Source organism: Paralichthys olivaceus, chromosome 16 (assembly GCF_024713975.1).
Source record: "Paralichthys olivaceus isolate ysfri-2021 chromosome 16, ASM2471397v2, whole genome shotgun sequence".
In the NCBI taxonomy this organism is placed as follows: Eukaryota; Metazoa; Chordata; class Actinopteri; order Pleuronectiformes; family Paralichthyidae; genus Paralichthys; species Paralichthys olivaceus.
In genome coordinates this window covers 20,573,572-20,585,640 of record NC_091108.1, presented here as the reverse complement: position 1 = coordinate 20,585,640, position 12,069 = coordinate 20,573,572, and the positions used below count along the sequence as shown (strand labels likewise).

Here is a 12,069-nt window from a genome sequence, read left to right as displayed (position 1 = left end):
GAGCTGACACATAAGAGCATCTCGTCTGGTTGTCATGCATCTCACATCCTGTGTATGCACAGTCACATAACTGAATTTATTTTTCGACAGAGACATTTGACATCAAGGGGAGCAGAGTCACAATGGGAGCATCTTCTTCTGGCATGTTGGATGAGGCCAAAATCAGCCACATTAAAGGTAAAACTAAGAGATCACTACTTTTTCAGCATTCTTCTGCACAATCTGCAGTTTTGCACGTGTCTTGGTTAGAGCATTCAAGTTTGAATGGATTTTCCACAGAGAGTAAAGTGAATAAAATGAGAGGAAGAAGCAGAGACATGTCATTTAAGAGAAATAACAGAAGCTGTTGGGCTTTGGGGAGAGATGCTATTAAGTAACCGTAGCAGGCAGCAGTGATACTTCAAGCTATTAAAGAAGTAACGTGGTGTGAGGATGTGGTATTGGTCAGGAGAGACCCCATTATAATTTTGGTGCAGACCCGCATAAGGGGGTGTATCCTGGAATTGTTTTCACTATCTTTATCTTTGCGTGACAGGATGATTATAAACATTTCCCTTGATTTTTCAGAGAGTAATTCTTATCATTAAAAAAACAGGCATGATACTGACCGGAGACTTATATTTATGAGTTTGTGCAATTTGGTAAAGACGTAAATAAAAATCTTGAATCTAGATGTGGTTTCATAAGGCGACTGTTGGTCTTTTGTGGAGGAATGCACTCTACTTACTACCCTCAGTTTTTATTTGTAATCAGACTTTTTAAATTTTTTATTGTATTAAAAGTGATTGTGCTGAAAGGTTGATGTCAGTTGTTTAGGTTGGTTTATGTGTGTCTGCTCTGGATCTAAATCTCAAATGAAATAATCACGCACTTCAACCTCATTTCTATTAGTCCTATCAAGTCGTGTATATACTACATATATATGTTTTGTGATACAAAAATGTCATTTTGAAAACTGTGCGTGGTAGCAGTGTTGGGTTTGACTCTTCATGAGAAGAGGAAGACAGGAAATTATGCAGGGGGAGGGGGCTTTGTAACAAACCAACATGGGGACATATATTTACAGTGCTTGTAAATAACAGGCCACCAGCATCTAAATGGGATGATACCATTAAAAGGAAATTTGTAATTTACAATCCAAAATGTGTTGTATCTTTTTGCGCATCTGGGATGATAATGTACACTTCAAATGAAATTTGACTTTAAAACAAATGAAACAAAAAACTACGCTGTGAGAGTGTCTTTGCTCATTTCCATGCGTGCATTCCTATACATGTTATCAGTACAGTTACATCCTGTCACTAATCTCCACAGCAAACTAGAAGGTAATTACAGCCATTTCCAACTATTACATTATTACGGGTTGTCTTGTGTGTGTTTGTGTGTTTGTGTGTGTGTGTGTGTGTGTGTGTGTGTAAAGATGAAGTTGGGGCTTCAGGCTGATCCAAAGAACACATGATAATGTCCACGCTCTGTAAACGGATGTTAAAGAACAGATTTTGACTGATCCACACCCAAACACATCAAGTGCCTCTAATCAGGAGAGTACAGTAATCTGTCTCTTTGTCTGTGCACAATTTAAATACTAAATAAGTTTAAATAATAATAAAGTAAGTGAATTTTGCAATAACAGATAAAAAAATAATGTCTATAATAGAGCTTCAACAATAATAATAAAATGTATCTATATAGCAACTGTTACAAAGTGATTTACAAAACCAGAATGAAGAACTGAGTGCACACAACAATTAAACTGAAGATCACACTGCATTATGTATTTTTAATCTAAACCTTTTATTGTACCTTTATTGTACAATTGGCTGGGAATCAAGGGATAGAGCGGGCCGTCTTCTAACCAGCAGAGCAGCGGTTCGATCCCAGTCTCTTCTCCATTCCATATGCCAAAGTGTCCTTGGGCAAGATACTGAATTGCTCCTAGAAAAAGAGTCATGATCACAATACAGACTTTTACTAATTTACTGATTTGATTTTCCTATGTGATCTGAGAGTTAATTCACACAACATGTGTGTGAGCTAATCAATAAACTTCTCTCAGTGTCACTCCTCCCTCACCCCTGTCCCTCCCATGTTACTGTGCTCAGAGCAGAGATGCAACAGTGGGACTGCTGCCTGTTTTGATTTATTATATGAGAGCAACTACCTTACACATATTTTGCCTCACAGGATAGCCTAATTCTAGCTAATCCTGAATGAAAAAGTTTTCATGAAGGAAGCAACATTAGCATTCGATTAGAGTTGTGTCCTCCACCACCGTAAACTGTAAAAAAAAAAAATGGATGATACGTCTCCACTTTAGCTTAAAATATCCTGAATATGAACGTCGCCACCTTGTGCAGAGTCAGTAGCATTTAGGGGATGGAGCTGTAGTTCCGCGGTCCCATCAATACACATGTTTGACCAAGTCAGTCACAGCTGTCAATCATTCACTACATTTTTATAGCATCAAATAACTATTTAAAACCAAACGTACTGGAGACATTAGCACGTGGGCATAGATAATTAGGCTATGATAAGAATGATCTTAAAATCACATAAACAATCTTTGAGAAAATGTATATGTCATTTGTTCTAGTCCATCTTCCATCCATTAACATGGATAAGGAGTTGTACTTTTTAAAGGGGCCAGGCGAGTAGAGATATGTATATAATGACAATATTCCTTCTAAATGTGTTTATGTATGTGTTTGTGTGTATCCAGGAATTACTGACAGTACGTTCCAGGGCTTCAGTGTGTTTTACCGTCAGCAGTACTCTTCTGCCTATGTTGGACACATACACCAGGAGGTGGAGCCTAAGAAAGAGGGAAGAGGCCTGTTGCTTACTCAGAGGGTAGGAGTTGCATCTGCCAATCAGATCATCAGTCGACTCGGGTTGATGACATATTCATGTTGGATGCAGCTGTAAATTCCTTGCACATTTTGTATAAAATGATCAAAATTAAATATATATATGTGTGTGTGTGTGTGTGTGTGTGTGTGTGTGTAGCCAAAGTATGATACAGAGGAGGTGCTGTACCAAGGTAATGTGAAGTTCTCCTGCTGGGATGAGCAGGGAAAGAAATTCAGGGAGAGGTATGCCGTCCTGAGAAGAGACTACAAAGTGGAGATACATGAAAACAAGGAGGTAACACACTTTTCACAGACATTCAAAATGTATGTCTCCCATTGTTTGACACTGGATATTGTTCAGGTGTAAGATTACTGTCACTGCCACATTCATTATCAGTAGGCTAGTACAGTACGATGGATTACGTACACATATGTATGCACCTCTTCATGTGTATATGTTAACACGCATACAAGTATATTATCACACATGTAATGTCTCAAAACATGTCATTATTACTGTGCTGTCTCTGTGTTTCCACCTGTAGTCTTTCGATCGTGGATGCGCCCCTAAATTGGTCCTCCAGCCGACAGGGGGCAGTGTGCTGACCTCAGAGCAGGAGTCCATAGCTCATCTGGCGAAAATGTGTGCTGGAATACTCAATGGTAATATTATGTATTTCTATATACCTAAGTATTTAACTAAATTCTGTGTTAACACAGCTTTTTTATCAACCTGAATGATCTGCACTGAGGATGGTGAACAGGATCAATACGCTGATCAAGAGGCCATGATCTGTCATTGGCCTGACTCCTGACTCTCTGGAGATCACTACAGAGCAGAGCATGAGGAGGAAGCTCTGGAGCATTTTGTCACAGGACGATTATCTTTTATACAGAACCTATAGCAACAGGCTCCTGTTCCTAAAATAGTCCACTGAAAGGTTAAAAACTATTTGTTGATGTAGTCTTATTCGAAGTATTATTCCTTCACTGTATGTTGTTGTCTCCATTCAATTTACGTGGTTGCACATATATCCTATCCTATTCTTTCCACAATGTATGCAGTTGAAATAATAAGAGCCGGCTTTTTTGGCTCCCCAACAGTTCTTCATTTAGTACTACTTCTGGCTTTTATAATACACCTAAAATTAGCATCTATGACTGGTATTTGTACGCTCGAATTATAGTGAGGTGACGCCACACAATGACCATGACATGTCTATTTTAGGTCAATGATGAAACCAAACCCTCTTGTCAGTTTCATGTCTTGTAGAAGAACTCTCATGTGTTTTGAGTCACGGGAGACACATGGGTAATCTTTGTAGCCTTTTAGAAACTTGTGATCTCATTTCACATCATCACAAAATTATTATGTGATTCTAGAGAAGGGTAAGACTGACCATCCAAAGTCAGGCCAAGTGTGAGGGTGTAGATCAAAACATCCTATGTTTCAAAGGTCCCAGAGACTGAAATGCTTTTTTTCCCGTGATGGTATCTTTCCCCTAACTTAACCTGTTTGTTTATTCCTTGAAGTTGAACATATAAATAGAAGCTGCACATGGGTTGTTTTGGAAGATCAGTTATCTTTGTCTTATAGGGCTTGTTGAGAAGATATGACATCATTAAAATAATGTCTAAGAGTCATGCGTTGCTGTGCATGTTTAACATAAACCTCACATGCTTTTACTGTTGCACATAAACCTATGTATGGGACCTGAGGAAATAGAGTCAAGCCCTCACACACCTCACTGCTTTCTGTTTAGGAGCGAAGGAGGATTCTTCTTCAGTGGTGTCATCTACAGATGTGATTGCTGTGTATCTGCACCTGCCCTACACAGGCCACGCCTGCTTCCTCTTTCGGGAGGAAGAAGAACGAGATCGCTTCCTGTCTGCGCTCAAGACCAGCATTAGACACCGCAACCTAGGTAAAACAGTCATATGGTCGCTGTCTCTGTGGTCTAGTTCTACTCTCTGTGCTGTCTCTGTGTTTGCAGTCCAATCAGAATAGGATTAAATTATTAAACTAAATTAATTTAACATGGTAACACGGGAAAGCTGCTAAACTTGAAATGCTGGGTTGTTCTTGATGGTAAATCCCCCCCACCCAAGATACAGCTGAAAATGTGAAATAAGATGACTAATTTCTTCAAACTTTTCAAAGAAGGATCAACTTCCACTTAAATTTAACTGCATAACCATCGTGTTTAATTATTTGTTTCATTTTATGGTTTTATTACAAAGGTAAAACCAAGAAGCAAAACACACAAGACCTAATAGGGTGAGATGTCTGTTTTCTGCTCGTGGGTTTTTTCACAGGTCCGGTTGTGTAATGGTGAAATCTTGAAAGCAGCTGACTCATGGGAATCTGAAAATTGTGAAAAGTTCATTGTGCCATAACAAGAAGCAGAGAAAAACAGAGAAAAACCTTTTTAGTTCAACTCCGTCCAACAATTAAATCCCCTTCTGACACCCCAAGCTCAATACTTGTGTGCTTAATCTGTATATGAAGACAAACAAATTATGGTTTCATTGAAGGGCTGAATTATTTCTTACAAATTGTCAATCATGAAATATTGCTACACCATTTACATTTTGGTAGAACAAATGTAGCATTATACAACAGGTTTTCCTGCACAGCGTGTCAAAACATATTTTGACGGTGGCTTTGTGCTAAAGAATTCATACCAACTACAGTTTCATCTCTCTCTTCTCAATTACTGAGACAATATGAATGGAATGTCAGCTTAGATATGAAATGCATTTTGCATCAGACAGTATAGACTGATGTATCAAAGAGATCTTCTTACGTTTAAACGGGCGGACGCTCACTGTCCTTCTCAGCCTCAGGGCAGAAGTAGGTGTCAAACAGAAAAAATGTGAGGACATACTGTCGTCGTCAGGAGCTGCTTGAAAAGAGAGTTTCAAAAGTCTGCCAGTGATTCCTGAACTCTTCTAAACTCTTGCTGTATATATATATGCACTGTGGTTTATTGACTTTAATCTCCTCCGCATTGTGTTTGGTCTCTCTGAGTTTCCTTTTCAGTCTTTTCAACCAGTTTTCCATCGACAAAGTCTTTATTTTAAAACAGTATTCCCTTGGTGTTGGTAATATTTATCTCATTCATTTATCTTTAGCCACATTCAATTCAATATTTGTCAATTTATACACAGAAAATAAACATGTCTCTAGTTTAATCTAGGGAACTATTATGAAAAATTCAAAAAATTCAAAACAGTTCAATTAAATTGTGCCTTAAGCTCTTCCTTACTGTCAGGGGACCATATCCTGACTCCCCCGACCTAATACCTTTTTAGTTTTATAAATTAAATACACAACATGATCAGAGTTTGGGACAAGAAGTCTGATAGGGAATTCATTAACATGGCAATGATCCTGGATATTCTCTTATCGAACACATCTTATTGATGTTAGGGTGTTGCTGCTCTAGTTTATACATGTTCTGCCACCACATTCTGCTAAATAAAACCCATTTCCACATTGAGATTACAGATCTCTCCTCTTTTCAATTAACTTACACCACCAAAGTTTGTTTATGTTCAGTATATGCAAATCCAACCACCTTTGCATTTACTTTTGTTGGCATTTCTAAAAACACCTGTAAGAGGAAATCCGCAGAAGATGTTGGTCTTGTCCAGTTGAAGCCAGCTCTCACCTCTCAGTGAAACATGTTAGAGGAGCATCCCAAAATATAAAACAGGAGCTACCTTACATACAGATCTCATCCACCTCGTCATCCACCAGAGAACCACCGAGGATAATATTCTCAATGATTACAGATACCTCCTCTCTTTCTTCCAGTGGCCTCCTCACCTCTTCCTTTGGGATCAGTGATTAAGCTCGATGGAGTCTCTGTAGGAGAGAGTGTACAGGAAAATAAGAGAACATAGTTCCAATAGAGCAGAGGTGGGAAGAAGTACAAATACTTCACACTTAAGTAGTTTTGTAGGTATCTGTACTTTACTTGAGTGTTTATTTTTCTGTCAACTTTTTACTTTTACTCCCTACATTTTAACACAAATATCAGTACTTTCGATTCCTTACTTTTTCAAAACAGGCTTGTTACTTTCGTTTGAATGCTTTTGAGAGGAATTGTCTGCTTTTTAAAAAATTTCGCATCATTGAGCCGCTTTCCCAACATCAAGACAGATTTTATGCCAATAGTTGGGACAATATAGATGTAAAAAAAAAAAAAAAGAATCTGCCAACATCACTGAACAAACAAAAAATTCCCTAACCATGGCCTTATCTGAATTAAGAATAATTAATACGCCAAATTGTGACCCTACCATCTGAATGTCGCAGCTGAAATTGACACTCATCAGACCAGGCAACGTTTTTCCAATCTTCTATTGTCCAATTTTGGTGAACCTGTGTGAATTGTAGCCTCAGTTTCCTGTTCTTAGCTGACAGGAGTGGCACCCGGTGTGGTCTTCTGCTGCTGTAGCCCATCTGCTTCAAGCTTTGACGTGTTGTGTGTTCAGAGATGGTATTCTACATACCTTGGTTGTAACGAGTGGTTATTTGAGAGAGTTGTGAGTGAAAATCCCAGTAGATCAGCAGTTTTTGAAATACTTAGACCAGCCCATCTAGCACCAACAACCATGCCACATTCAAAGTCCCCTTTCTTCCCCATTCTGATGCTCGGTTTGAACTTCAGCAAGTCGTCTTCACCACATCTAGATGCCTAAATGCATTGAGTTGCTGCCATGTCATTGGCTGATTAGCTATTTGTGTTAACAAGCAATTGAACAGTGTGCCTAATAAAGTGGCTGGTGAGTGTATATTAATGAGACACAAGTCTCAGGTTGCTTTGCACGGATACAGATTTAGAAATAACCTTCAGAGGGTTTACTTTCATTTTTAACACAAGTGTTTTTAAGATTTCTTTATTTAACATTAACTAATGGTGCTCAACACTGAATGCCTTGTATGATATCTTGTCAAAATGATCCCTCCACAGTATTTGTAAGGGCCAAAATGATATTTAAATCATAACCATCATCCCTCTGGTAAGAATGTGTGAGGCTTTTAAAGATTCAAACATGACAAATTGATTTCTGTCATAATGTAGGGGTGAAGGTGTCGAATATTGAACTGCTGCAGTCTGCTCTTTATTTCAGTGTGTCACTTGTGGTCGTGGTTGCTCTGGCAACAGATAAAAATATTACTGCAGATTTCCTGTGTGGTTAGCTGGCATATGACACAAAAGTCACCCTTTTACTTCATGTCACAAGCTTGTAAAAATATGGGATGTCACATCTGCACAGTCACCATAACAACAGAAAGCAACACACAGAAAGCCAGCAGTGACTGTTGGTGGCGGCAGCAAAAAGTGTTGACCTTATTAATCGTATTAATAAGATCAGCCTTATTAATCCTATTATTCAATTCTTTGGGTTAAATGACTTATAATGATAATACCTTTTTTCAATAGCACTTTTTCATTCAAGTAACACAGTGCTTTGTAGGGCGGGGCCAGCCCATGCCTGGCTATAAAAGTAATTAAACAATCAATCCTAAAATAAACAGGCAGCCAGTGCAAGGAGGCTGAAACAGTTGTGATATGGCTGATGATGGCTCTCTCTAGTGTCGATGAAAAACAGGAAACCAGTGTTGACCAGCCTTGTTTTATATTACTCAATAAAATAAAATTCAAATCTTTTAATCCAAGTTATAGAATACTTTGGAGACAATATGTTTCTGTCATTTAAGGAGCACTATTTATAGCATTGATCCCCACTATTTGGACTAATTCAGATGAAAGTAAGCATGTTATTGACAAATGGTTGACTGGATTCCTGATGGAGCATCTGAACACATGTCAGTGATGTCAGTGCTAAGCTACATTTGTGTAATAAATAATAATGCTGATAAAGGGAAGTGTGGTCAGCATTGCGGGAGCTTTCTGTTCCTCAAATGTATTCTGTCAGTTCAGTTGGAAAAGAAAACAAAGAGGCATTAAGGGGAACTTGACTACAAATGACACAATTAAGAGGCACGCCAAGGAAAAAAGCAGAATACACATTGTTGTTTAGCTTTAAAGGCTGGTATACATGGGATTGGTATAAAGAAAGTGAATCAAGTTTCACCAAGTGTAACTGTGTGGCATTGTGGTGGTTTTGTACACAAATAGATATATGTGGCACAAGAGAATAAGATTTGCATCCGCACACAGTACAGTTAGTTAGTCAGTTCAATTTAGAGGGAGTTTTTCCTCTCCACAGTCGCCTGTGCTTGCTCATTGTGGGAACTGTTGGGTTTCTCTATGTTAATATTGTTTTAAGGTCTTGACCTTTAAATGTAAAGTGCCTTGAGATAATGTAAATTATGAATTGGTGCTATATAAATAAAATTTAATTGAATTGAATTAGGACCACTTTTGTCAAAATGAATTTTATTTCAATAATGGCAAATTCCAAGTTATATTTGGAGGTACAACTCTGTTCTGGTACTTCCTTCCACATGTGCATGTCGCAGAGAGAGCACACGTCCCGGCCCTTTCATGAGCTTTCATGAAACGTGAAGGGAGAACATTGTTATAATCATAATCCACAATCAGCTACCACCACGATCCACGAACATGATCCTCTAAAGTCATAATTACTCACTTCCTGTCTTCCTCCAGACCCCTGGTGTGAGTCCTCCTATGAGAGAGAGGCACACATGCGAGCGCTCCGACTCTACCGACAGGACAAAGGATGCTATGATTCCTGGGAAATGCTGATCGGAACAGAGGAGGAGGTCAGTGAACGCACGCACACACACAGACACACACACACACACATTGATTTTCTACTTGCTCAATCAACTGTGTTCTCGTAGGTTCTGGCCTCCCAGGTGATGGAGGAAGTGTTGCCCTGGTTGCAGAGTCAGCTCCAGTCAAGAGTGAAGGGCAAGAAGACTGAGAGGATACGACAGTGGTTGGCAGTGAGTCAAACTGGTATCCTCTAGCTTGGGTCCTGTAAAAGCACAGTTTGCTGTCAGTCATGTTGCACACTTGTACTTAATGTAGTTCCACTCAACTATCAACTGTCTGACAGCCCTTAAAGGCAGCCAACAGTAAATGAGGGTGTCTTGCTTGCAACATTTAAAGACACTATTCTTTCAAAAAGCTTTTTGTCCTTTAAATCTAATGGTCGCTAGCCATAGAGATAGTGTTGGATTTATTGTTTCTGCAGGTTTTATGATTTCAAGAAACAATTTCTCTGCTATGAAGTACTTCAGAAGAAAACCTGTTTACAATCCACAAGATTCTATAATAAAACTTTAAAAGTTATTCTATCTACCGCTTGTTATGTTGCCCCCAAGTGGCCAAAAAATAATTCAGACTCTATTCTCAAAGTTCTTATTCTAACTATTTCCTAAATAATAAACACTCAATGGTTGATAAAGTTTATTCAACCAAACTCGAGACACAGTGAGTGCAGCACATGTTTTGCTGTTTTTACCTTTTTAGACAGTGCATGCAACCTACACGTTGGTGCTGGAACAGCTAACAGCGAGTATGGAGGTTCTGAGGGAGGAGTGTCGTCAGACAGCATCTGTCAATCAAGCGCTGATCAGATCCAACCTGGACCAGATAATATCTTCTCTGTCCTTCCTGGAGCAGAAAGTCAGAGGTACGGCAATCTGACCTTTAACCCCTAACGTTTAAACATACATAGAAAATGTAGTAAGACTCATAGAGCAAGTGTGTGTGTGTGTGTGTGTGTGTGTGTGTGTGTGTGTGTGTGTGTGTTCCAGTGTGTATACATGAAGAAGCAGAGAAAGTGTACAACGCATCTGTGGCACCCTACATGTCCTCCATCCTTGAAGTACTTACAGAGAACATAAGTGCAGGGATTCACGGGATGCAAAACACACTGCACACACAGATGGACTCTGCCTTAACACACACAAAAGGAGGAACAGAGGACACCGAGAAGGTGAGAGAGAACTTTGTGTCTTTAAGTTTTCAGAGTCAGTGATTCAGTTTCCCAGCTGATTTTATTTGTGTTAACTTCAGCTGAAATCACTCTAAATGCAGAGTCTGAGTTGTGTGTGTGTGCGTGTGTCCAGGCCTTGTTCTCTCTGCGCTCCATCAGTCTGGATCAGTGCTACGGGCAGGTGAAGAACCTCACAGAGACGCTTGCTGACTTAAAACAGCGGTTTGGATTGAGCAACACACAGAGGCTGGCCCACTCTGCACATCTGGAAATGGAGCAGGTATGAACGGCCGCAGACATTTCCACCAGCACTTCACCAAACTCACGTGCTTCATCAAACTGCTCCGTTCAGCCTTTGAAGAACACTGGACAGTAGAAGGTGAAAGCATCGGGTTTGTGTTACAGAGAAATATGGAGTTTATTGTGTGTTTGTTCCAGCTGCTGGACAGTGCTGTGTACACCTTAGAGCTGTTCCTCCAATCATCGGCCAGACTGCAGCCTTCTGAAATTCCTGTCAAGATGAAGAGAGCTAAAGAAAGAGTGCTGAAGGTAGAGAGTTACATCCCAGAATATTAAATGTTGTCCTATGAAATTTGCTGCAAAACACTTTTAGGCATAATAATGCATGACTTCAAAATCTATAAAGAATTTTTATTGAGAACTTTTTTTTAAATTTGAATTTAAAAGATTTAAATGAATGGAAAATATGAAATTCAAATGAAGTAAGAGTCTAACATGTATGTGATTATCAGCCCTTTGCAGTAATGTGAGCTGTACAGAATGTCTTAACAACAGCTACAAGCCCTCACACACAATCTGTACCTGTATGGATTGCGTTTGTACGTAATATAATTTTTTTTTTGTGAGAGCAAAAATGGCTTTATGTTTACAAAATACATTTTAAAGAGAAGAGATTGTGCCAAAATCTGATTGGCCATTTAGAAATGCCTACAATCAGCACATTAATAATCAGAGAGAGGGTGAGAGAACTGTGATAGATTGAGGGAAAGTCTGCCTGACTGAATTTAAGCTGAATTAAAGCAGTGTCCAAAAGTGATGTGTGTGTGTGTGTGTGTATGTGTGTGTGTGTGTGTGTGTGTGTGTGTGTGAGCAGCAGCTGGACTACGACAGCCGAGTTGTCCAGAGGAAGCTCTATCAGGAGGCTCTGCTGGAGATCACTCTGCCTGCTCTCACCAGGAGCATGGACACCAAGTGGAAAACTGTAGGTGGAATACACAGCTGCAGTCTGTCTCACCGTGTCTCACTGTGTCTC

General features: G+C 39.3%; 1 protein-coding gene across 1 annotated transcript in view; it reads left to right on the top strand.

The window, feature by feature from the left end:
• Positions 1-37: 37 nt before the first annotated feature.
• The window catches only part of LOC109647507 (protein Niban 1-like), a 16,071-nt gene continuing 4,039 nt past the window's right edge, over positions 38-12,069 (top strand). The window contains exons 1-12 of the mRNA XM_020113321.2: positions 38-177; positions 2,720-2,850; positions 3,007-3,144; positions 3,395-3,512; positions 4,613-4,774; positions 9,497-9,612; positions 9,694-9,798; positions 10,328-10,490; positions 10,615-10,796; positions 10,930-11,076; positions 11,235-11,345; positions 11,911-12,018. Of these exons, the coding sequence (XP_019968880.2) occupies positions 123-177; positions 2,720-2,850; positions 3,007-3,144; positions 3,395-3,512; positions 4,613-4,774; positions 9,497-9,612; positions 9,694-9,798; positions 10,328-10,490; positions 10,615-10,796; positions 10,930-11,076; positions 11,235-11,345; positions 11,911-12,018 (1,536 nt within the window). The 5' untranslated portion in view covers positions 38-122. The remainder of the gene's footprint in view (positions 178-2,719; positions 2,851-3,006; positions 3,145-3,394; positions 3,513-4,612; positions 4,775-9,496; positions 9,613-9,693; positions 9,799-10,327; positions 10,491-10,614; positions 10,797-10,929; positions 11,077-11,234; positions 11,346-11,910; positions 12,019-12,069) is intronic.